The 26,691-nt window shown below is 46.6% G+C and overlaps 1 protein-coding gene across 1 annotated transcript in view; it reads left to right on the forward strand.

Moving 5' to 3' along the window:
• Positions 1-26,691, forward strand: part of TGFBR3 (transforming growth factor beta receptor 3) — a 212,509-nt gene that overhangs the window by 157,852 nt on the left and 27,966 nt on the right. Inside the window, exons 7-13 of the mRNA XM_045292044.1 lie at positions 4,765-4,912; positions 13,003-13,192; positions 14,684-15,027; positions 15,456-15,608; positions 19,187-19,306; positions 19,471-19,629; positions 26,146-26,448. Of these exons, the coding sequence (XP_045147979.1) occupies positions 4,765-4,912; positions 13,003-13,192; positions 14,684-15,027; positions 15,456-15,608; positions 19,187-19,306; positions 19,471-19,629; positions 26,146-26,448 (1,417 nt within the window). The remainder of the gene's footprint in view (positions 1-4,764; positions 4,913-13,002; positions 13,193-14,683; positions 15,028-15,455; positions 15,609-19,186; positions 19,307-19,470; positions 19,630-26,145; positions 26,449-26,691) is intronic.

Raw genomic sequence — 26,691 nt, forward strand, 5'->3', positions numbered from 1 at the left:
AATGGATGTCAGAAGAGACTGAAACTTTCCCTAACCATCGAGTGGCTACGGCAAATGGAAGAAATGAAGTCAAAGAGCTGAACAGAAAATTCCAAAGAATTGGAAGTTCTTTGAAGACAAAATAAGATATTACAGTGAAATGTGCAAAGAAGTAGAGTTAGAAAAGCTAAAAGGAAGAACGTTCTCAGTATATCTGAAATAGAAAGAACTCAAGAAAAATTCAAGCCTTGAGTGGTGATGATGAAAGATTCTGTGGGCAAAATGGAGCCCAGGTGGCACAATGGTTTATGAGTTGAGCTGTGAAGCACAGGAGTGGTTTGAAACCACCTGCCGACCTCGGGAGAAAGACGGGGATTTCTACGCCCATGAATAGTTAGGGTCTTGGAAACTCACCTGGGCAGCTCTACCCTGTCCTATCGGATCACTCTGAGTTGGCGTGGACTTGATGGCAGTGAGTTTTTGAGATGGGCAAAACACTGAAGCCTGTAGGAAGCAAAAGAAACGAAGATGGAAATGATACACAGTGTCACTGTACTAAAGAGAGCTAGTTGACATGCAACCATTTCAGGAGGTAGCGTGTCAGCAAGAACCAGTGTTACTGAAGAAAGAAGACCAAGTGAAAGCATTAGCCAAGAACAAGACTTCAGGAATTTATGGAATACCAGTTGAAATGTTTCAACGAGCTAATAAAGCAAGGAAGGGGCTCACTCAGAACAAGGGATGTCATTGGTGACGTCAGCTGGATTTTGGCTGAAAGCAGAGAAAGCCAGAAAGATGTTTACTTGTGTTTCATTAACTGTGCAAAGGCATTTGAATGTGTGGGTTATAATAAACTGTGTTATCAAAAGATAGCCATTCCTGGAGAAGTACATTATGCTTCATGGAGTGGAAAAAAGACACTCAACAAGATGGATCGACACAATAGCTGCAATAACGTGCTCAAACATAAGAACACCTGTGAGGCGAACTCGGGAATAGGTGGTGTTTCGTTCTGTGGTACAGGGCTGGTGTAAGTCCGCGCCAACTCAACCGCACCTGACCACAACAGCAAACAAGCAAAGAACACGAGTCAGACGCGACTTGATGCCAGGGAGAGCTTTGTTTTTGTTTTTGTTTTTTTATACTTAGGAAGTCACATTTGTTATAAGGTTGTTGTTTTTTTTATATTTACTTCCTTTATTAATTTATCTTTTGCTTGTTTTCTTTTTTTTCTCTTCTCTTTTTTAACATTTTATTAGGGGCTCATACAACTGTTATCCCAATCCATACACACGTCAGTTGTGTAAAGCGCATTTGTACATAGTTTCTCAAAACATTTTCTCTCCATTTAAACCCCCGACATTAGGTCCTCATTTTTCCCCTCCCTCCCCACTCCCCCCTCCCTCATGAGCCCTTGATAGTTTATAAATGGGTATTTTGTCATATCTTGCCCTGTCCGACGTCTCCCTTCATCCACTTTTCGATTGTCTGTCCCCCAGGGAGGAGGTCACACACAGTTCCATGTAATCGGTTCCCTCTTTCCTACCCATTCTCCCTTTACCCTCCCTGTTTTGCCACTCACACCACTGGTCCTATAGGGCTCATCCGTCCTGGATTCCCTGTATTTTCAGTTCCTATCTGTACCAGTGTACCTCCTCTGGTCTAGCCAGTCTTGCAAGATCGAATTCGAGTCATGGTAGTGGGAGCGGGGAGGAAACCTTTAGGAACTGGAGGTTGTTACATCGCACCCTGACTGGCTCATCTCCTCCCCGAGACCCCTCTGCAAGGGGATCTCCAGTGGCCTACTAATTGGCTTTGGATCTCCACTCCGCACTCCCCCCATCATTCACTATGGTAAGATTTTTTGTTCTGATGATGCCTTACACCTGATCCCTTCAACACCTCGTGGCTGCATAGGCTGGTGTGCTTCTTCCATGTGGGCTTTGTTGCTTCTGAGCTCGATGGCCGCTTGATTACCTTCAAGCCTTTAAGACCCCAGACGCTATACTTTTTGATAGCCGGGCAGCCAGGGAGAGCTTTGTATGGGAGTCCTGTTTTTATATGATTTTTGGAAGAACTGCTACTACAGTTTTCCACAACAGCTATCATTTTGTATTTCTACCAGCAGGGAATGAGGATTCTGATTTCTCTCCATCCTTGCCAACCTTTGTTATTTTGTTTACATTATTTTATTTTTTAAATCGTAGCCACCCCACTAATGCCACCAAGTGGGTTATGAGTCAGAGTAACCCTGCACAGTTACAGTCTTGGAACTCATGGGGGCAGTTCTACCTTGTCCTGTAGGATCACTATGAGTTGGCATCGACTCATGGTGTTTCTAAGCTGTGTTTCTAAACCAGTTCATCAACTGTGTTTCTGAAACAGTAAATCTTTATGGAGGCAAACAACCTCATCGTTCTCCCTGGGAGTGACTAGTAGATTTGACCCTCCTGCTTTGTGGTTAGCAATGCAATGCTTTCTCCACAATTCCACCAGGACTCATTTTAGCCATCCTAGTGGGATGGGTTGTCATCTCTTGTGGCTTGGGTTTGCATCTCTCTTAATTGCTAAGTGATGTTGGACTTCTTTTCATGTGTTTGCTAGGCATTTGGGTGCCCTCTTTGGTGAAATGTTTATTCAAGTCCTTTGCCCATTTTATGATCGTGTTGTTTGTCTTTTTGTTGTTAAGCTGTTGATGTTTTGGGCTATTAGCTTGTTACTGGACATGTTTTCCAGAGATATTCTCCCAGTCAGAAGCTTGCCTTTCTTTTACTTTTTTGACAGTCTTTTGATGAGCAAAAGCTTTTAAGTTTTATGAGTTTGCCTCTATTTATTTTGTTGGTTTATTGATTTTGTACTTTTGTTGTTAGATGATTCATTGTTAGAAAACTGCCCGACAGCTCTACCCATGGATTTTCTTCTAAAATTTTCTGGTTTGAATTTACACTTTCAGGTTCTTTATGCATTTTGAATTTGTTTTTGTGTGATGCTGAGGCATTGATCTTATCTCATTTTTTTTTCACTATGGAAATCCAATTTTACCAAGTTTATTAAAAAGACCCTTCTTTTTTCCATTGAATGGACTTAGCACTCTTGTCAAAAGTCAGTTGGCAGTGGATGTATGGGCTTATTTCAGGACTTTCAATTCTGATCCATTGGTCTGTGTGTCTGATGTTAGCTCAATACCAGGCTGTTCTGATTACTGTAATCATATGTTGTATTGCTGTTATTAGGCGCAATCAAGTTGGCTCCGACACCTAGCAACCATATATGCAATAGCACAACCCCTGCCTGGCCCTGGGCTGTCCTCACAATGCTTGTGATATCCGAGCCCATTGGTGCAGCCGCTATGCCAGCCCATATCTTGGAGAGTCTTCCTCTTTTTCGCTGACCTTCTACTTAGCTAAGCATGATGGCCTTTTCCAGGAACTGATTTTTCCTGATAGCATGCCCATAGAGTACGTTTTACAGTCAGAAAGTGTGCGTCCTCTTATTTTGTTGTACTGCGTTAGCAGCACGCTAGCTATTTGAGGCCTCTTGCTGTTCCACATAAAGTTGAGCGTTGCTTTGTCCATTTCTGTAAAGAAAGTTGTTGCCATTTTTATCGGGATTGTATTGAATCCCGATTTCCTTGGGTAGTGTGGAAATCTTCCAACCCAAGAACGTTGAAATCTTTCCCTTTCTTTCAGCCCTCTTTAATCTCGTTCAGGAGTGCTTTGTGCTGTCAGTGTTCAAGTCCTTCAGGTTAGATTCATCCCTAGGTATTTTGTTCTCTTAGATGCTAAGTGGTAGCATGATTTGCAAGTTAAAACCCAAGTCAAATTTTGATTCCAAAAGCAAATGAAAACTACAAATTAGTTCTGGTAATATTCCGTCCTGCCCCTCATAAAGAATTTTGTGGAAAATTAGAAGGGAATGATTGTAGATAGATGCAATTCGACAAATGCACTTAGATATTAAGCCAAAGGCTTCATTTGAGTGTACTGTTCATTTTATGCTTTGCATATGTATAAGAAAAGTAAGATGGAAATAAAGATTTTTTTCTCCTTAAATTCATAAAGATGTTATTATTTGGTAAAAACTCTCTTTTATGATGAAGTCTTAGAAATTTGGCTGGTGCTCATCAATTTTTCAGTAATCAATTGACTGACCATCTGTCTGCTTTATTTCCATAACTCTGTCCACACATTTGGGAAAATAAATGCAGCTCTGATTCTACTGTCAGTGCTTAAGCGATTGCACCTTGTCCAAGTCAAGAAAGTTTCTAGACTTACTTCATTTATTGTGTCATCTTCTAATTTTTACCACCGTGCCCACCGGCCCCGCCCCACTGCATGCCCGCCACACCTCACCTACTAACGTGCAGCCCCCTTCTGGTTCTGAAGGAATTTGAACCCACTCAGCAAGTTAGAAAATTACATCTTCAAGGTGTTGAGGGCTGGAGAAGCAGCGAGCCTGCTTCAGAAGTAAACTCTGGCCCTTCCAATCCAACAACAGTGGCAGCAGTGAGTAACCACTGTACTTTGAGACTTTCTTTCCTTCTCGTCAGAGAAGATGAAAATTTTAGTGGCTAATTATCAGCAGGCACGCATTTCTATTGTTATGTAAAATGGTTTTGTTATGGGTACAATAACCATCTGTTTTGCACATGTCATTTGCCTGGGATGCACTCCAGCTTTTTAATAAACTGGCCAGACACTGGAAACACGAAGACTTGGATGAGGGGAGCTAGTTGCAACTTTCTGGCATTTAGGGCCTAACTTTGCCTTTGTTTTCCATTCACAGCGCTTTCCAGGTGGACATCATAATTGACATTAGACCTTTCCAAAAGGGTCCTGAAGTGGTCAAGAATCTCATCCTGATCTTGAAGTGCAAAAAGTCTGTCAACTGGGTGACCAAATCTTTCGATGTTAAGGGAAACCTGAAAGTCATTGTAAGTTGGAGCCTTTCTTTGCTTCAATGCCTGCTAATGATTTAAGTTGTTGCGTATGTGTGATTTTTTTCCTTTGGGCCTTCTCTAAGGTCTTTAAGGTATCATTCATTTTGCAAAATAAGCTGCTGCTTGGTGTCTCCTGACAAGGACTGATGATGGTGTGGTTAGAAGCCTGCGTGCTGGGATCTCGAGAGCCCCGGGTTTGGATCCTGGCTCTGCCTTTTACAAATTGGGAACTCGGGCAAGTCCTTTAACCTCTCGGGCCTCAGCTGCTTCATCTGAAGCCCCTGAAATGTATAGATGTGCTCTGCCATCATGGTGGTGGTGTTTGGGTTGGCCCGAACTCATGAAGCCCCCCCAAACAGGGCCAGGCTCTTGTACTTCATTAGGGTTTTTACTGGATATGTTTTTGGAAGGAGATCGCCAGGCCTTTCTTCTTAACCCATCTTAGTCTGGAAGCTTCACTGAAAACTCTTCAGCTTCATATCAGCACATAAGCCTCCACTGATAGATGAATGGAGACTGCATATTAGATGTGTTGGCCGGGAATTGAACTTGGGTCACCGACATAGAAGGCCAGAGTTTTAGAGCTCTGCCTGCCTCTGGTTAGAGTGGAGAATAAAGAGCATCTCAGTCTTGTAAGGTTTCATTCTGCTCGGTGTTCCAGGCACTGTAGTAAACAGGACTGGGAGGCCAGCTGTCAGGCCCTCAGTGCCCCGCCCGCCATCTCCACCCTCACCTGGAAGTAAGGCACTTCAGGCAGGTGTGGGGATCAGGCTGAGCCCAGCTCACCATGGGCTTCTCTCTTTGAGATGAGTGTGTATCTTGTTGTTGCTTACTTACAACTTCTAAGGGTGAAACACTGAAGAAAGAGTCACAGTAACTGATAGGTGAGATAATCTTGCAAAAACATGCCCCAGCCTGTTCCCTAAGCGTTAGAGTTCATGAAGGAAGTGTACTGAAGAGGCTTAGCTGGTTGGCCTTGTGGGTAGACAGCAGCTCTTTTCCTGAATGTTTAAATTTGGTGAAATGAATCTCATTTCACATGGGCTTAGGAGGTGGGACTAAGATATTGAGATATTGAGGTGAATGATATTAAGAGTTTAAAAAATAAAAGAAAATCGCCCTCTCCAATAGTTAGAAGATAATGATCTCTTTAACATCTCTTTTGCCGGTTCAGAGTTTGGTCCATTGAATTCAGAACACCAAACTCGCTGCCATTGCATCAACTCTGACTCTAGTGACCCTATGGGACAGGCTAGAATCGTTTCTGAGACTGCCACTCTTTACAGGAGTAGAAAGCCTCCTCGTTCTCCTGCTGAGCAGCCGGCGGTTTCAAACTAGTGACCCTGCATTTAGCAGGGTAACCACATTGTTCTTTCCAAAAGTGTGGCCTAGTTCTCTTTGATTACCTGCACGCAGTCAGGTGAGGGTGGGCTTTATGTGTTCGGGGCTTGGGGAAGATGCCTGTGGTTTGGTTTCGTTTGTTCATTCGTGGTGCCTTTCAGCAGGACCCAGCTCTGAAAGAGCCAGCAGTTCCCTGGACAGCGTCATGTAGCCACACCCCCACCAGAGGCCACGGAGATAGCCACCAGGGCGCACATCTGTATTCTAAAGTCGCCGTTGCTGGTGCCTGCAGGATTTCTTTTTAAACGTGGAGACAGCCCCAGCTAGCCGTGGTGTGCGATGGGGAGACATGAACGTGGTGCCAAGTACCACGCCCAGCCGTGCTTTTCTGAAGTTAGAGATGTTTTCATGGTCTGCCCTGGCATGACACAAGGGGGGGTTGCTGACCTGGGGTGTATGCTGCCTTTGCTGGCTGGCACAGCAACCAAATGTTTTTAATTTCAGAATAACAAAAACAGGAAAGGGAATCATGCTTTGAAAGGCAAAAACATACGGTACTTTTTAATTCCCTGCTGGAGTGCTTGTGTAAATGTTCTTTCGGCCCTGACCCCTCAGAACTCTTTCTGTCCCTGAGAATGTGCGCCTGGTCTGTGGCTCTAGGAGAGCTCAAGTTGAATGTCTTCCTCCACCTCTCGTATGAATCAGAAAGGCCAGAAATGAGGCCACTCATCCTAATGCAAGATATTGTTTATATTCCTCCTTGGCTGTACTCCTGCTCCAGGCCAGTTTTGGACAATGCATGACAACATGACTAAACAATTAGGTAATGTTTCATGATGTTCTTTTTCACTCCCCCAGTCAGTTTCATGCTTTGTGATTTCCCAACTCCCTGTCTCAGATGAGAATCCTGGCTGTGCTGAGGCGAAAGGTGTCTGGTGGGAGAAAGGCAGCAGGTAGTGCTCAGAAAGGGGCGCTTGTTTCATGACGGCTCTGTGTCTAGGAGTTCCTTAGAGACCGTGTGGTGGGGTGGAGAGAGTCCTGGCTGCAGAACCAGACAGAGCTGCTGCTCAAGCGGCTGCCTCTTGATCCATATGCAGGTTCCACAGGAGCACAAGGACCTGTTCGGGAGTTTCCATTCTTTTACGGTCAAGTGCCTTGAAAACTCAATAAAACACAAGGAAACCCTGTTTCTGGTGTTCCCTTCTTTGATCCACGATCCAGCTGACATCAGCGATGATGTCCCTTGTTCTACATCCTCTTCTGAATCCAACTTGAATTTCTAGCAGCTCCCAGTCAATTTACTGCTGCAACTGTTGTTGAGTAATCTTCAGCAAAATTTTATTTGCATATTATAGCATTGGTGTTGTTCTGTAATGTGTGCATTCTGTTGGGCCACCTTTCTTTGGAGTGGGCACAAATAAGGATCTCTTCCAGTTGGTTGTCCAGGTAGCTGTCTCCCAAATTTCTTGGCATAGATGAGTGGGTGCTTCCAGCGCTTGCTCTTTTTCTTGGTATTCCACCAATTCTTGGAGCCTTGGGGTTTTGGCTGATGCATTCAGTGCAGTTTGGACGTCTTCCTTCAGTGCCATCCATTTCCCGTCATATGCCATCTCTTGAATTGGTGAAGTGTTCTCTGGTTCTTTCTGATATATGTAAGTTCAGGTTGAAGTTGAAAATTAAATATATGTTAGTCTGTTCTTAGTCTGGAAGCTCTGCTGAAACCTGTTCACCCTAGTTGAAATAGCAGTGACACGGCTTCCATCATCGTTGCAAGGCAACGCGGTAGGACAGACTGACAGACAAGTGATGGACGGAAAACAGAGTGCCTGGCATAAAGGGGATCCTTCGTCTCCTCCATCAATAGTATGAATGCCTAGCCCTGGTGGCACGATGGGTTAGATGTTGGGCTGATAACTGCAAGGTCACTGTGTGGGAGAAAGTTGAGGCTGTGTGCCCCTTTTAAACCTCAGAAACTGCCCAGGGCCACTAGGAGTGGGGCTTGGCTCGATGGCAGTGGTGTGGTTCTGTTATAGGAACCGCTGTGGTGCTTCTCTAAACGTAGTGAAAGCAAATCGTTGTCCCCTACTGGGATCGTGGCTCTTTCCTGGAAAGAACCGGTGGGCTCCGTGAAAAAGAAGAGTACCACCAGTGATGGTGTGGCATGTGCACTTTGGGGCTGGGCGGGATGTGGGCAGAAGGGGCTCCACCAATGACAGAGTGCTCAAAAAGGGACACCGAGGCTGTGCTGTGGGCAGGAGTGGGGATGACGCACCCACATTGCTATTCCCAGCCCTGGCTTATTTTCTGAGCTCCTTCATGAGCGTGCGCCATCGCTTTCATGGCACGAAGAAGCCCTGACACCTCGAGGAACAAGCGGGGAAAGTGGGTTGGAGATTTGATGTGACAGTCTCACGTGACCTCGACTTCATGGTGGGTGGTGGCCAGCTTGTTCTTTGAGAAGACATTTGTTTTAGAAAACCAAGTGGGAATATGCACGGCCCTCTCTAGCTGCCTTCCCGCCCCCAGTGAGCTCCCATGCCTTGGTCAGGGAGACAGGAGAAAGGCACTCAGGCCATTGCCAGCTCCTCATCTTTCAGGCAGATGTGGTTGGGAAGGCTGATGGTGAAGGCCCCCTGGAAGACCCTCAACTGCAATAGTACCATGAGGGCTGGGAAAGCTCAAGGTTCCCTGGACTGTAGGGTGAGAGGACATTGTTCAATGTGGGGCGCTAACTTGACTGCCATTACCCCAAGCCTTACCGCTTCCCAAAGATGTATATGGAGTCCTAGCCTTGTGAATCTCTAAACAAAAACCAAAGCCATTACTATAGAGTCGATGCTGAAGTCCTGGTGGCATAGTGGTTTTGAGTTGGGCTGGGATCTGCGTGGTCAGCAGTTTGAAACCACAAGACGCTCCTCTGGGGAAAGACTGGGTGTCCTACTCCCACGAACAGTTGCAGTCTTAGAAACCCACAGGGGGTCGCCATGAGTCAGCAGCTGACTCAAAAGCAGTGGGGGTTTTTTTTGGCGGGGTGTGGGGGTGTTATAGGACAGAGTAGAACTACTGCCCCCAAAGGGTTTCTAAGGCTATAAATCTTTATGAAAGCAAACTGTCACCTCTTTCTATGTAGAACAGCTGGTGGGTCTAAACTACCAACCAATCTTTCAATTAGGAGTTGAGCGCTTAACCCATAGACCACCAGGTTTCCCTGTAAATCACTCGGTGTTGTCAATCTGAATTGTGCTGACAGCTCCTGTACTCAATGTGCAAAGGTGTAAACAGGGCAGTCCATAGTGGTACACAAGGACAGGTGGCAGTGCTGCTGATGGTATTCTGGAAATAAAATATTTTCCTAGCTGTCCAACAACATGAAAGACTAGGCCAGATGAAGCCAGACTGAATTGTTGCCATTGCAGCTAATTAAAACAGTATGCTGTTTTGAAAAACTGGAAGACAGGGTGCCTAGCACGAAACTGCTGTTGACTGAAGAAACAGAGAGTTCTACGCGCACATTGCTGAAGGACAGCTATGGTAAATACTCTCACCTATCCCACTCTGCAGCAGCAGTAATAAACATAGAAAATAGGCGATTGTTTACATAGGTAGATGTGTGTGCTGTTGGGCTATGGGAAAATATATATATATATGGAACATATCATCTCTATATGTGCTGGTATCTACAGTTATATAAACAACCATGCACAAAGGGGACTGCAGTGAGGGACACTTCATAGACATTCCCAAACACCCGCTGAGGCTGATTTACTGGGCTGGGACTGGGGCCGTCTTGTCACAGGACAGGTGGGTCGATTGGAATAACTTGGTTCATGAAGATAGCACTCTCCATCTCAATTTGGAGGGCAGCGGCGAGGCTTCAAAGCTTGAGAGCAGCAGGCTAAGCTACCACTATTGGTTTCTTCCCAACTGAAGCAAAGACGCGCAAAGGAAATCAAAGGCGCAAGGCAGAAATGGGTCTCCAGGACTAAAGAGGTACATTAAGTGCAACCTTTTCTGTTCAGAGACTGCAAGAACCAGATGCTGACCAGCTACCAACCCCAGCCACGCTGACCAGGGCCACGATAGGAGGTCCTGGCCAGAGTGGGAGGAATATGTAGATCCAATCTCAATTTTGCGGGGGTGGGGGAAACAACAACAACAAAACAAGACTTGCTGGGCTGATATAAAATTGAGGAACCCCCGAGACGTTGTCTAAGTCACCCTTTTAAACTGGGAAGCCACTCCCAGAGGATACCTTTCAGCCAATAATAGAATGGCTTAGGAGAAAACCAAAAAACCCTGAAACCATTAGGTATGTGCTCTGTAGAACCCTGGTCTCCACTCACCCAGCAGCGGAGCTGAGGAGGCCGGGAGGGCAGGGAAACAGCGCTGTCAGGCGGGCGGGCGGGCAGGGTGTGGCGGTGCTGGGTTGCAACCAGTACTATGGAGCAATGCGTATGTATGGGGTGTGCACTAGGAATAGAATTTTCAGGGTCAATTTACAGCCACAACACCAATAAATATCTCCCAGAAGAACAACAAACGGCTCCTTCTTTGCCTCCTTTTAATTGTTGTTGTTGTTGTTGTTACCCTTTATTCTCTTAAGGAATTTTCAGCCACTCAGAGAGTTGCGACCCCATGAAATGAAAGTGGTGCATAAGTACAGCACTTGGCTGAAGTTCTGGGATATGTTTGTGTACAGTGTCTGTGACCAGGCAGTCTGGCGGCTTTCCCGCAGATAGGCACCTTGGGTAATAGACAGCAGTCCCAGGTGTGATCCTTTTAAGCTGTGCACTGAAATATGCAATGCCCTCAGCCAATATCCCACAACCAGAGAAGCCAGGAGAATTTAGAGCTGGTGCCTCTTTTATGGTTTTACAGTGGGAAAGGATTAATATTTGGTCATGTTAGGAGCAAACAGTGGGAAGCAAATGGAGAGTTTGGTGGAAATGCTGCATGTATGCAGGGGAAAGTAACTGGGCCCGGAAATTAAAGCGTCTTTACACAGCATGAAAATGGCATAATCTGCATGCTGGAAGGGCTGGCGGAGGTGGGGGTGGGGGGCCTTGGAGCAGTTGTTGGGAATGTGGTGCTTCCCGCTGGTGGCTGCTCCCTTCCCAGCAGGAAGCCCACTGCAGGAGTCTGAGCACAGTGGGAATTCGCCTTCCATGTCCTGCATGGTCAAGACCCTTTCTTAGAGGTGCCGCCCGCACGCAGCCTACCATTGTGTTAGGTGCTGTCGAGTCGGTTCTGAGTCCACGAGCTGTGGTCCTGCCCTGTGCCATCCCTGCCCTGGCATAGCCACGATGTTAATCCAGTTCCACGACTGTCTGTCCATCAGGCTGTTAGGGACCCGTTTCTTTCAGAAGCAGGTCACCAGACCCTTGTTCCTTGTGGACCTTAGTCTGGAAGTTCTGTGGAAACTTGCCCCTGCGGTGCCCTGCTGGCACTTGAAATACTGGTAGCATGGTGTCCAACATCACAGCCACACATGGTCACCACAGCACTACAAACGGACAGGCAAGGGTCTCACTTGAGAAAATCCTCTGAGGGTGTTTCCTGGAACAATTCCTAGCTTTCAGTGTCAATAACAGATTGCCAGATGAAAGCTAACTATATGACCAGTATTGCTGGATAAAATGTTAGTACTTAAGGGACAGCAACCTAAGCCATTGAATTAGCTATTTTAAAACAGAGCCCCCAAGCATGTTCACTTAGAATTGACAAATAGATGCAGTTATTGGATTGAGAAATTGATCAAAATGATAAGCACTGTGTGTGTCGCCATTAGCGAATTTCACCGTTTGTAAAGATGGAATAGCCCTGACGTTGAAGTAGCTAGCTTATGCTTCTTTCATTTAAACCTAGGGTATATTGTAGCATGCGCATCTGAGTACTTCATACATAGTTTAAAATATGAGACAGGGAAGACTCTCTTATTTATTTGTGTGTGTGTATATATATATATATATTTATTTATATTTATATATAAATTACATAGCCTCATTGAAACATTATAGCTTATCTCTACACTGATAGATTACATACACCAGAGAGAGGTAAGCTGCTTGGTTTTGACTGGATTATTTTTATCAATATAAGCAACCCAAGAATCCTAATTAAGCGTGACTACCTACTCTCATGGAGTCAGTTCTGACTCTGAGTGACCCCGTTGAGGGGGAGGGGTTCCAAGACTGCAGATCTTTATGGGAGCCGACAGCCTTATCTTCCGCTCATCACATCCTACGAATGTGAACACGAATGTGAATGTGAACACAAATAAGGGGGAAAACACATGGCCATTCACTCAATTTTGAATCACAACAATCTTATAGGACAGGGAAATCTCCCAACTGCCCCATGTGGGTTACTGAGACAGTGACTTTATGGGAACGGAGCGCCTTTTTTTTTTTTTTTTTCCCCCACAGAGCAGCTGGTGGGTTTGAACTGCAGACCGCTGTCTTTAAGTCTGCTCTTAAGGTATTTGCATGAGATCAGTGGCTTTGTTGCTGAGTGTCACAGCGCACCCATGTGACAGAGCAGAAGTGATTGTCCTTGGCTTTCCTAGCCGGAATCGTGACAGGGCCATCACCAGGCTTTCCTTCCCAAGCACGGGAACCATAGAGCAAATGTGTAAATTAACTGGCCCACAACGCAGAGCATGTTTGATTCAAAGATGCGATTGATCTTACCTAAAATACTGTTTAATTTTAGACTCACAAGTGAAATTGTCCTGTGTCCTTCAGTCTTCCAACAGCATTGCCTTTGGGAAAGAGAGCGAGAGGTCCATGGCGATGACCAAATCCATCCGAGAGGACCTTCCTTCCTCACCAGAGGATCTGGTCAAGTGGGCTCTGGACAATGGCCACGGTCCAGTCACATCATATACGATGGCACGTGTGGCGAACAAATTTCACCTACGTCTCAAAAACAATGGTAAGTATGATTGAAAAATACATATACTCCCAACGCGATTCATCTAAACCTTCATACACTGCACTTCGTTTTTCTATTGCTCGTTTTCAAGTGGAATTGCTTTGGTGAACATACCTTTTATATCCTTTGTCAGTAAGATAGAGCGCATGTTGGAGAACTTTGTTATATGTACTCCACTCATGGCTGGCTCCTATGATTATATTAATTCAAGATAAATTAAGCCCACCTCACTCTCTGAGACTCAGGGGGTCCCTCCGAGCTAACATGGAGGGACAATAGGACTGATTTCCGTTTCTGCTGAGGTGCAAATTAAAAACCGTCCAAGGCTTGGATTTCATTTGGGCCCGTCCAGTGGGGCCATCTTTCCAGCAGGGCAGTATGGAAGGTGAGTGGATGGTACCCACTCATCTCCACCTCCAGCTTCCCCTGAAATAGAGCTACCTGAAGCTACCTGACATAGTAGTGGACATAAGAAGGCAAGGACAATCATTGCGGGTTTTCTCCAGACTGTTTCAAAAATGACAAAATATCAAGCCTCAATAGGTTTGGAAATAGGTTTCCCCTTTAGACCAATAAGGACGCCTAAGCAGCTATTACGTACTGTTCCCTGTAATAAGAAGGGCTGGGGTACCAGTTGGAATTTAGCAGCTAGAAAATGGGGCAGCAAAATAATTTTAAAAAACCTTTAGAGAAATGGCTCTGAAGAATCTCTAGACTCAAAATAACAACGATGCAAGCTTACAGCCATCAAGTCAGTGCTGACTCATAGAACCCTGTAGGCTGGGGTGACCGCCCCTGTGAGTCTCTGGGACTGGGACTCTGTATGGGAGGAGGAAGCCCCATTCTCTCACGAGGAGCAGCGGGTGGTTCCCACTGCTGCCCCATTGACCACCGTGCCACCGGGCTCCTCCGACTCCACATACCTCCGTCGAGCAGGTGGGATAACGTTGTCTCCCATCATTGGTTTCAGTCATAGAGTTTGAGTCCTTTGTATTGCGTGGGGCCTTGGAAACCACCCAATCCAGTGGGTCTACAAGCTTGAAAGCCATCATGACTAGATCCTAACCCAGCGAGTCCAATTCTTAATTGGTCTGGGTGCTGCTTGAATTTGAGAGAGGGTGTTTGTTTGAATTTGCAATGTGTAAGCTTGAATTTGAGAGAGGGTGTTTGTTTGAATTTGAAATGTGTAAGCTCCCAGGTTGGTTATGGTACACAGCTGAAGTTGAGAGGCAACCCCCTTCTTTTAAAGATTAAGGAATAGGGGTACAGAAAAGTAAGCCATCTGCCCAGAGTCACTCAGCAAATTATGGGACATGTCAGGACTCCAGGATTCAGGCATCCAGACCCCTCATCTCTTTTCAAAGTCATTTTACACAATCCCTTTCTACACACACACACACACACACACACACACACACACACACACACACACACCCTGCACTTGATGATGATGGAACCATGAGTTAGGCTGTGTCCTCTCTTTCCCTCCAGAGGAGATGAGCGCCGAGGAGGTGCACACCATCCCCCCGGAGCTGCGAATCCTGCTGGGCCACCACACCCTGCCTTTCCAGGGTGCCGGGGAGAGCCCACCCATTCGGGAAGGGGGAAGCCAAGGGGGAGGCTTTCCTTTTCCGTTCCCTGACGTCCCCAGAAGAGGACAACCAGAAGGGGAAGAAGTTGGGATCCCTTGGCCCAAGGACCCCCGCAGTCCCGCTACTCAGCTGTTTCCTGATGCCAGAGAGCCAGAAGAGACGCAGGGGAGCATGGAGGTTGCCCTGTCAGTCAGATGTGACCATGAGAAGCTGACTGTGGTTGTGGAGAAAGCTTCTCTTCAGGTCAGTGCAGGGTCTTATCAGAGCGAGGGCTGCCCGCTCCCGTTGCCCCGGCTCTGTGCCGTCACTTGTGAACTCTGAGGCCTGGCGCTGTTTTCTCCGTCGGATGGGCCTACTTCCTTTGGCTGCAGTTCTCAGCGGCTTCCTGTTGTTCTCAGTTGGGGGATGGGGAGACGGGGGCAGGTTCTTGTGTGTCAATATTTTGCTATTGAATTTTCAAGGCCAAGAACCACAATCCTGGGGACCTTGAGAGAGAGTAGACCGGGAAGAGGTTGGGGCGGGGATGGAGGTGGGGGGTGGAGTGGGGAGGGAATGCAAGCCCCTAGCAACATTTACTGGGAAGACCAGGTAAAATATATCGACTGTATGCAGTAAAACTGCCTGTGGGCCCCAGCCCCACCCCATTGTGTGTTGGATGGTTCTTGTTTCAGACCAGCAGCCACTCAGAGATCACACTCACCCTGCTAGATCCTACCTGCAAGGCCAAGGTGAACGACACCCACTTTGTCTTGGAGTCTCCGCTGACTGGCTGCGGCACCCAGCACCGGCAATCAGGCCGAGATGGTGTGGTTTACTACAACTCGGTGAGTGTTCTCGAGAACTAAAGGGTGCCTTGGCCAGCGCCTCGCTCGAGGTCATCATTAGCCTTCCTTCCATCAACAGAGCCAGGAAAGTGAGCAGGGGGTCGTGCCAGGCCTGAACAAAGCCAAGTGTCCCTTCTCAACACAATGGGATGCACTTGGACTCTGCCCTCTTGGTATTTCTCTTACTGGTGAGTCCGCGGGAGTGAACCAAACAGCAAAACTCCTCAGTGCCGTTGAGCCTGTTCTGACGCACAGTGGCCCCCAGGGCATTGGCTGGGGCATTCGTGGTGATCTCTCCTGCCCCTCCTCTTAGCTCTTTCCAGAAGGCTCACGGGAAGATGATTACAACTTCTCTGTTCGGTCCAGCTGCACGGTCAAACAGCCTGGTCCCTGTGGGGACGAAGCTCCAGGCCTGAGGCGAGCGTGGAGCTCCTCTGCACAACTGAGCGAACCCGTCAGGGGACCGCTCTTGTGCAGAAATGGAGGGAGTCTCCCGCCTCCAAACGAGAGGAAGTCCAAGTGCATCCTCACATGGTGTCCAGAAGTAGGAAGCCCCACCCCTCCCCTTCCCTCTCAGAGAGAAAAATATGAAAGGGGCCTTTAAGAACTAATCATTAAGTCTCTCCATCTCTAAGAGAGGGCCCCCACCCGGGCAGCTGCCTGGATGGAGATTCTGCACTTTGCCCCAGTGATAATCCGATGCAATAGGCAGCCTTCACAGTTAGAGAATCGCTCTTAGCAGTTCATCTCAGACCTTGTTATTTGGAAGAAACCCTTTTTCCTGGAGATAGACGCAGGGCAGTAAATAGCAAAGAGTTCCAAACGCTACAAACCAACCAGCCTGCCCAGTGTTAACCATGCAGCTTCTCCGTCTTCAAGCCGAGAGCACAGTCGGAGTCCCGCTGTTCCTGTCCCGCTCTGACACGGTGTGTTTAGATGTGCTGATTCTCAGGCCAGGGCAGGTGCTGCTCTAAACCTGGTTTTGCTGTGGAACTGGGCAGGGCGTTAGCTCTTAGCCACAGGCGGACAGAGGCATTTGACCTAATCTAGAGACAAGAATGTCAATCAGGTTTCATGTGGGAATTTGGCTCTCCTATGAGCCTGAGGTTTTTGTTCCTCGGAGAATTTCAGAATATTTGAGCTGGAAAGGAGCCTAAGATGATCTCATCCAACTTCCTCACTTCACAGGTGAGGAAATTGAACTCCAGAAAGCTATGAGCGTGCTTAGATCCAAGGGACTCGTTAATGTGAGAACCAGGACTGAGCGTACCTAGCTGGCTTCTGGTACACTGATCTTACCCAGCGTTAGGCTGGCCCCGCCCACTTGTCTTTGATATCTGTGAAAAACACCCTCCTCTGAATTACAAGACTAATTTTCTTCAAATTGTCCAGTTTTTCCTGCAGTTTACCTCCTCCTTTCAGTTAGTATGAATGTCATATACAAGGGTGAGTCAAAAAGCCTGACTTCTGGAGGTCTAGTTCATGTATGCCCAGGTTTAGTCCAAACACACAAAATGAAGTACATGAAGAACACCCTTACAGTAGGGGCCTGCACAAAGAGGCCCGATGAGCACAGTGGCTGCCGAGGGGCTGAGCGCCACTTCGATTCAAGGTAGCGAAGTCAGCTCAGAGGGTTGTCTCGATGGTTTGGGGACTCAAAAGGGGGAATCGTGATAAGAGTTTTTTTGAAGGACACAGGACACTCACTGGGATTCGTAGGAAGAAATTTTAAAGAAAATTGAGAACGGCATTGGTGAGAAAAAGTCAAAGAAAGGTGCACCAGGGGATTTTTTCCTCCAACACTCCAGGACTGCTCATTGGTTCTAGAAGGGGAGCAAGCCAGTCCTAGGAGAATTTTGTCGGGAAACCTTACCCTAAACACACCGCAGCCCCAATCTTTACCCCTCAGACTTCCTTTGTTTCCCAGACTCAGAGAACATTACAAAAGAGCACGATTTGAGTGGCTTAAGGATGCTCCACCTGCCATTTTGACATGGTGGCAACAGAACATTGCAGCATTCGGTGGGGGGAGGTTGGAGAAATGGAAACACCACCCTCAAAACGGTCTCCGTCTCAGCGAGAGTCTGTAAGAACACAGAAACAAACCCACCCCCACCCCCCAGCTTCACAGTTTGACATTTCTGTTTAATAAAGGTTTCTTGGATTTTATAGCAATTCTTTTTCACTTTCTCTCATGTTGCTAATATGTTTGATTTCAGCATTTTAAACTTGTGTCCAAATTAATACCAATAAGAGGTTACAATAATTGGTGTGAGTTTTTTTGTTTGTTTAAGTAGTGTTGTCTCAGGACAGAACTGTATATCATGGAGACCTTAAATTCCCTTCCCTCTTATGAGTTGATATTTTGCGTATTTATGGTCCCCAGCATAGCCACTATCTTAGGTTTATGCTTCTTTTGCCTGACGTCCTAGTGGGGTACATGATGTGCTGGTAGCTCTGATGGGGAAGTGTTGGAATGCTAGCCACAAGGTCAATGGTTCAAGCTCACCAGCCTCTCCCAGGAAGAAAGATAGGCATTCTGTTCCTGTAAAGGCCAAGAGCCTTGGGAACTCAATCTAGTGTTTCCATGAGTCAGAATCAACTCAATGGCAGTAGGCTTTTGGCTAAGCACAAGGTCAGAGGTTCAAACCCACGAGCCGCTCTAGTGGAAAGGATGAGGTTATCTGTTCATATAAAGATGGACAGTCTCAGAAACCCCAGGGAGCAGTCGGTGGCAATGGCCTTGCAGTGGTACATTCCTTGTGAGGTCCTTTGAAAGATGAGGGACGTAGGGTTTCTTCAATTCTCGTCCCATTGTACTCCCATCAGTTGTAGCTATTTGTATGAATTAAAGCTGTTGAGAGTACTTTTACTACTCACCACCTGTTTTTATTTTGCAACATGTTCAGAACCCAAGCATGTAAAGCTCTTACCCCGTCCTCAAAATAAAAAGGAAGCATGACTACTTTAAGGTTTTCCATATTGTTACCCTACGCAGCAAAGCAATTTGGGTTTTATGGAGTCCTGGTCCTTGGTTGAATTTTTCCAGGAGTATTTACCCAGGAGTATTCCTGTGAACCAGCGTTAAGATAGATTGCCCTGGAGTAAAGCGTGGTGCCCTTTCCCACATCCATACAGAAAGATACTGAGGAAGAATTGGGCCAGAGGAAAGCTGAAGAGAAGACCAATTCATGAGAAACAATTTGTTTCTAATTCAATAGAATCTTTTATAAATCTTTTGTTGTCTGTATAACAAAAGGCCTCCTAAGGAGAATCCCACCCCTTCACCTGCTGGGCCTATTGACAGCCCCTTGACAGTATCTAGTGTCTTCCTGCTGTTTGAAATGATTTGTATTTCCTCACAAAGGAAAAAATAAATTGCGTGTGTGCGCGCGCGCACATGTGCGCGCGTGTACATCTTAATCTGAACCTATGTGGTTGTTCTCTTTATTTATCTTTTCTCTAAGGATGACCTCCCCCAGTGGTTCCTGTGTTTGCATCTGAATGCTGGTGTGCGGTTGAAACAATCGGAGGCAGTTCTGTGTTCTTGTGACTGACGTGCCTTCTCTGCCTTTCAGATTGTGATACAAGCTCCACTTCCGGACAGTAGTGGGTGGCCAGATAGCTTAGAGGATTCCGAGTCTGGGGATAATGGATATCCACGAGATCTGGATGAAGGCTGGCCCCAAATTGTGGTGGTATGTGTTGGCTGTCAGGGGATGTTGGCAGAAGGCTTTGGGGCTGGTTTTAGTTAAGGAGCGTCACAATGTGAAGCTGAGTGTTCAAGGCCACCGAGCTCCTGAAGCTGGTGGGCCTCCCTCCTCCACTGGGCTGTGGCTTATCTCCTTGTTTGCTTTTCCAGTTCAATTGCAGCCTGCCGCAGGTGGGGCGTCCCAGCAGCTTCCAGGATCCACCCTACAGAAACGTCACCTTCAACATGGAGCTGTACAACACCGACCTCTTTTTAATGCCCTCACAGGGGCTCTTCTCCGTGGCAGAGAATGGACACGTTTATGTTGAGGTGAGGCCCGAACCACCAGCCTTAGACTGTTGGGTGAGCACCGCGTGTGGTGGCAGTGGTTCCTGGGCAGGGGACCTCCTCCTGCTCCTCCTGGCCCTTGACCAAGCTCTGGGTGTGAGCTTGGCTCAGAGAACACTTCCTGTTTGATTGCTGACTGGTTGCAGAACTTACTATATTTTGCTAAATAAAGAGCATTTTGTAGATACATTTTTGGGGCGGAGGCACAGGGGAGCGGACTGGGAATTCTACCATCCTTGCTTTGTCCTCAGCATTTCTGAGACAGTAACTCAGTAGCTTCCTTTGATGTCAGGTACGTGGGGAATCTTTCAAACCACCTGGCCTATCATCTTTTATATCACACTCATGTCTGCGTGAGTTTGGTTTTGAGTCTGAGTGAAAACCTGCATAAGCATCGGTTTTTCTTTTCTTTTATAAATATATATGCAAGTGTTAGATCTCTCGTGTGAGAAATACCGGAGCCTGGATTGTGATCCCAGTGAGTCTCATAAAGGATAGACGGTCCAGGTTTTACAGAGGCGCCCTCAGGGCAGTTCACACCCACACGTGGAGTCCTGAGGCGAGAGGAGATCACAGCACAGCCTGCAGAGAAGCAGCTGGAGAGATGAAAAGGCGCACTGCGGGCTTCAGGTCCTGCCTTGTGGTTGACAATACTGGTTGGCCCTATTGGCTGAATTAAATTCACCTGGCCTGGATGGGTACACTGCCCACCTAGGTGTACCTGTACCACCCCTTCCTGTCCGGGAGCTCGAACTTCTGAGCATGTGCTGTGGGCACCCTCATCCCCGTTCTACCTACCTAATAGAAGCTTACTGGAACTGTTGCCTCAATCTCACGTTAATGGTCGTGCCCAGAAGTCTCTGGATGGTGCAGGTGATTCACGTGGTCCGCTACTAACTGCAATCGGAGGTGTGAGCCCTCTAGATGGGCTCCTGGTGCTCGCCTTCTGCACACAGCCATCGCCAGCCCTAGAGCGCACACCCAGCTCCCTTCTGACGCCCTGGGAGGCAGATGGGTCAGAACTGACTGAGTTTAGTCATGGGCACCACAGAGTCTGCAGAGGGCTTATAAAATATGAGGTGGTAGTGGTCATAATGAAATAACAGCTAGCATTTACTGCACATGTGCTGTGCGCCAAACACATTTGTGAGTAGTAGATGTATCCATTTAATTACTAGATGAGATTGATTAATCGGATCCCATGAAACAAGACTATTGATGTTCCCACTTTCTGGATCAGAAAATTGGAGCAGGGACTTGCCCAAGGGCACACAGCTAGTACCTAGGAAAGAAGTCAAGAGCTCCCGCCCTGCCAGTCTGACTCCGTTTATCCTTCGAGCACCATCAGGAAGGGGAGAAGAGAACCTTGCAGCAGTGCAAAAGCCGTGGCTCACAGATGGGATGCTAGAGAAGATGAGTCTTTCTGGCACCGGGAAGTCTGAGTTTGTTGTGCTCTGGGCACAGCCTGCAAAGCCATCAGCTGATGCGCTTGTGTTGGTGCTAAGCTACAAGCTGGTGTTCTGTTGCACTTGTGGGAGGGGTGCAAGGCCAGGGGGCGTGAAGTGGGATACTTCCATGTGTTAAAATGGACTTTAACACGCCTTTGTCTTCTAGAAAGGCAAGCAGCTCCACATTTGCACGACTCACTACTCCCCTCGGCCATATGGATTCTGATCCCTCACTTCTGTTGGATCCCAGTTCTGAGAGGGCCTCCCTTTCTGGGGGTGCATGCCTCTTCTCTACTAGGGAACATAGACTCCTTTCTCCACACAGTTTCATGCCAAGGGTTCTTCTAGACCAGGCTCGCTCATGATCTCTTGCCTTTCTGGCTGCGCCATCCACATAGGCAGTTGGCAAACAATCCCTGTGTGCTGTGGCGTGTAGGGACACGCCCAAGGACAGTGTATTCTGTCCCAGTGTGTGTCTGGCTTGGCTCAGTGATTACACTGCTGATTTATGCTGCTCTGCATTCTGGGTTTTCTCCCCCATCTTCCTAATACTGACTGACGCCCTCCCCACAAACATTTTTTCTTCTTCATTATGCTTTCCCCTGGATACTCCTTCATGTCTCATCTCAGCTTCTCATCATTCCATTGAGCCTGCAATTTTGTCGTCGAGTGCTGAGAAAGAAATTAGTGAAGCATTCAGGTGACCCTTTTAAAATCATTCTATTGGGGGCTCGTACAACTCTTATCACAATCCACAGATACATCCATTGTGTCAAGCACATTTGTACATTTGTTTCCCTCATCAGTCTCAAAACATTTGCTTTCTACTTGAGCCCTTGGTATCAGCTCCTCATTTTTTCCCCTCCCTCCCTGTCCTCCTTCCCTCACGAACCCTTGATAATTTATAAATTCTTATTATTTTGTCATATCTTACACTGTCTGAAGTCTCCCTTCACCCGCTTTTCTGTTGTCCATCCCCAGGGAGGAGGTTATATGTAGATCCTTGTAATCGGTTCCCCCTTTCTACCCCACCTCCTGGTATTGCCATTCTCACCACTGGTCCTGCAGGGATCATCTGCCCTGGACTCCCTGTGTTTCCCATTCCTATCTGGACCAGTGTATCAGGTGACCCTTTTAATATCACATACATTGGAGAGAATTTTGAGAAGGAACACTGTTATGAATTGCTTTATTTAAACGTAATTTTAGATGACCAACCATGGAGTTTATGATTTTTCTTCGGGGGTGGGGGGGGGGCGGGGCTGAGGAATAGAGCAACCCTACTTAGTCATTAGTTCTCAGTGTGAGTCTACTGCTGATAGGGAACATTTTACTTGGCTTGAAGAAGTATTTCCATATTTCCTCGCCCATCCATCCTCATTTGCACACCCCCTCCCAGAATGCCCTGTTCCTTCTAGGCCACCACCCCTTCCATTAAGACAAATGATGAGCACAGTTTTGTGATCAGTTCTTTGGCCATCTTTTCATAGTAAATGATCATATACTGGCAGCATTTGGAGTGTGGGGGGGCATTCAAAAAGGTCTTTAACTCAAATAATTTAAATCTAAAGTCATACTGCTAATGATAGCTGGCATTTATTGAATAACTTGGAACTATGTTGTTTGCAAGTAGTTTCGCTGTACTAATCTTCAGTATAACCATTAGTAGGTATTGATGTCTGAAATCTGCAAGTGAGGAAGCAAGATTTCTTCGGGCTGGTCTCACACCAAAGCCTATAGTTCTGTATTCATTTCCAGTCCATTGTATATGAAGAGATTACTGATCACAGTTTCCCTCCCAAACAACTGTTTAGGATACGTGGTGGTGTGATAGGTTACAAGTCAGGCTACTAAGCACAAAGGTAATGGCTCAAACCACCAGTTTCTCTGAAGGAGAAAGATGAGGCTTTCTACTGCTAGAAAGAGTCGCGTCTGAGAAACTCACAGGGACAGTCCTGCTCTGCCCTATGGGGTTTCTGTGAGTCAGAATCAACTCGATGGCAGGGGGGTTTCTCTAAGACAACATTATCATGACGTATTTCCGCTGCAAGGGAATATCTGCAGTTCTTTTGTTATATATGTATATACAGATGGCTTACAGAGCAGACCATGGGTTTTACAGTCAACAATTTATACGCTTTTTGTTTCAACTCATCCACTTTAAATCCCTCAATGAACCATCATCACTCAGCCCACTTCCTCCTGGTGTTTTTTTCTGTTCCATTTTCCTTTATTCCCTTCGAATCCTCTGCCCTTGGGTGAATGCTGCCTTTTTGACCTCAAATGATTGATAATGTGAGTTCAGTTCTAGACATGAAGGGTGACTATGGGGTCCCACCAATCTGTTGGAGCAGTAAGACTGACCTGTTTTATGATTTTTCAGTTCTGTGCTACACTTTTGTTTCCCCTTTTCTAGGACCCTCTACGATAGGACCTTCTATTGTGATTATTTCCAGAGTAGTTGGTACAGGGTGCAGGGCACTATCTAGTTCTTCTAGTTCCAGTGTTAAGAGACTGATGTTTGGATCATCCATTAGTTCATTGTCTTAATTGCTTCTATGTTTTTGTAATATGGGTTTCGAGTTCATGTTAAAGAATACTTTGTAGTAATAGGGTATGTGTAATTCACAATAAATTATTTACTTTTTCAGAAATATTTAAAAATAACCAAACACCATTTCCGAGAGCCACTTTTTACAAAGAGTTCTCACTGAGGCCACACCTTGGTCCTGGTGGAGTTGATCCTGTAGCTACAGTGAAGTAAACCGTGAAGAGAGAATTGACTTGGGTTCAGTAGACCTGAGTCAGTCATGATATTATTCGGTCGTTGATGATTTTAATTAAGTCATTTATCCGGTATGTTCGATTGTTTTCCATTTATAAAATGGAGATGAAAATATTTGTCTCACAAGATTCTTCTAGAGAGTAAGGGGCTGTGAGAACTTCTAGAAAGCATTAAGACAACCCACGAAACCACTGTTGGCAGCCATCGCCATTAGCATTGTCCCTCTCTTCATCTCCATTGTTGCGTGTCCTGCAATGAACCAAGGAGGCATCTTCCATGACAGTGCTGAGGACGCAGGTCCCCTTGCGATGTCAGGGATTGCTCCTGAGTGCCTCAGAATGGAAAGCTTGCACTTATATTTCTCTGTCATTTGAGAGGATTTTGACGCTATTGACTATTAAATATTAACTTTATTACCGAAGTATTTATTTTGATCCTAAGTGTATGGTAATTAGGGATGAGGCATACAAAACGGGCAATTCATAGAATGGCAATTCACAGAATGGAGGGTCAGTCGGGACCAGGGTTTTTTAACTGAGTTCAGGGTTCTTGAGGCTTGTGTTCGGTTTATACTTGGCCAAACACTACATCCTGTTTCTAAAGAAAAGGGCCTTAACAAGGTTTGGACCTGGCTCATACAACTGTTTTGTACAAGGGAAGTGTAAATGAGTTGGAATGGTTTCCAGATAAAATTTTCCTTGAAATACCCCGCGGCCTAGCGTGGACCTGTAAGAAGCTAGGAAACTTTGCCAGGCTCACGATCACTCCCAGATTGAGCCATCCCTCATGGCCAACTGTGCCTGCATCTTTGTGAGGGTAGCCACCACCCCCCCCATAACTAATCACAGGTTCACTAAGCGCAATTGTACGGTTGAGATATTTAAAGATTATAGTAAAGTCATAGAGAAATGGGAGAGACGAGAAAGAGAGTAAAATAAAGAAGTCAGACACATTTCGTTGTAGCATGTTCACCTCAGCTCCTCTTGGTGGTGTAGGGCAGGAGAGAAAGCAGGAGAGAGAGCGATTTATTGCTAAGCGAGGCTTATATATCTTTTGGGGACGTGCATGCCCCCTAATTACAGGTAAAGACATGTGTAACAGAAAAGGGTTGTACTATAGGTAATACAGTAACGGGAGGGGGACAAGCTAGGGGTACACACTGTATAGGAAGAGGAGGGATTAAGGGTACACATGTGACAAGATAGGTGGATCCTTGATTCATGATGGCGGCCTAACCTTGGTTGCCCTAGAGCTGGAGACTTGATTTAGCCTAAGCTTTCAGGGGAAGCAATCCACTGTCCCCAACAGCAGGAGTGAGCCCCACCTATTGTGGGAGAAGCAATGGTGTCTGCTTGCTCGGGATGGCTGGAGTCTTCAGGGAGATAACTTGACAATCATTTACCATTAGTTGCAAGCAGTGTCCTAGGTCTGACATATATTTGGGGGGGTCGAGCTGGGGGCAGTCTGTGTATCCCACACATCTTCACTGTCATTAAGTCGATTCTCACTCATGGTGGCACTATGGGACAGGGAAGAACTGCCCCTTCGGGTTTCCAAGGTTGTAAATCCGTGTGGGAGCAGAAAGCCGCCTCTTTCTCCCAAGGAGTGGCTGATGGGTTCAAAGCCCTGGCCTTGCAGTTAGCAGCCCAGTGTGCACCCCCTGATGGACACCAGTGCGCCTTAGTTTTACTGTGACGTTGCAGGCCTGACGACTCACCCAAAGGTTGGCAGTGTGCACTCACCCAGTGGCACCGTGGAAATATGGCCTGGCAATTCCCTCCAGAAAAAAGCAGTCAAGAAAGCCTCCTGGAGCAATTCTACCGTGTAGCACACGGGGTTGCCAGGTTGGGGCAGGAGTGGGAGTATTTGTTCTGTCCTGACGTCACAGTCTAGGAGCTGAGCACTCCCCACTACATTTGAATAGATTCTGCCACTGGCCCCGCCCAACAGGGGGAAAGCTAGGAGAGGCTGTGAGGAGGCCAGGAGCTTTGCGGTTGCCTTGCCTTCTGGGGTTGTGTTTATTTGGGAAATTTTGCTTTGTTTCCCAGAGGACCTATGGCAGTTGAAGAGACTTACTCGATTTTGTATTTGAATTTTTCAGGCTGACCTTTGAACTACACAATTCGTTGTCCCCACCCATCTCACATTTTAATGGAAAACATCTTCCCTCAGTGAATGCATGTTACTTCTGCAGTGAGAAGAAAGCAAACGGCTCTCCTGGCTCAAGTCAAAGGAAGATGCTAACCTATTTCTGTTCGCTGCTAGGTCTCGGTCACCAAGGCTGACCCGGAGCTGGGATTTGCTATCCAGACGTGCTTTATCTCTCCGTATTCCAACCCCGACTGGATGTCCGATTACACCATCATTGAGAACATCTGTCCTAAAGACGAATCCGTAAAGTTCTACAACCCCAAGAGAGTGCACTTCCCTCTCCTGCAAGCCGAGGTGGACAAGAAGCGGTTCAGCTTCGTTTTCAAGCCGGTCTTCAACACCTCCCTGCTCTTCCTGCAGTGCGAGCTGACGCTGTGCGCCAAGACAGAGAAGGGCCTCCTCCGGAAACTGCCCAAGGTGAGCGGGCTTCCCTCCTTCTGTTTATACCAGTGGTTCTCAACCTGTGGGCCGTGACCCCTTTGGGGGGTCGAATGACCCTTTCACAGGGTTCGTCTCATTCATAACAGTAGCAAAATGACAGCGATGCAGTAGCAACGAAAATAATTTTATAGTTGGGGGGTGTGTTAGGGTTCTCTAGAGAGATAAAACCAAATTGCTGATAATTTAATATATTTATTTATAAAGATAATTAGATATATA

The sequence above is a fragment of the Echinops telfairi genome, unplaced genomic scaffold (genome assembly GCF_000313985.2).
Source record: "Echinops telfairi isolate 266 unplaced genomic scaffold, ASM31398v2 ScPeMD7_443;HRSCAF=831, whole genome shotgun sequence".
NCBI lineage: Eukaryota > Metazoa > Chordata > Mammalia > Afrosoricida > Tenrecidae > Echinops > Echinops telfairi.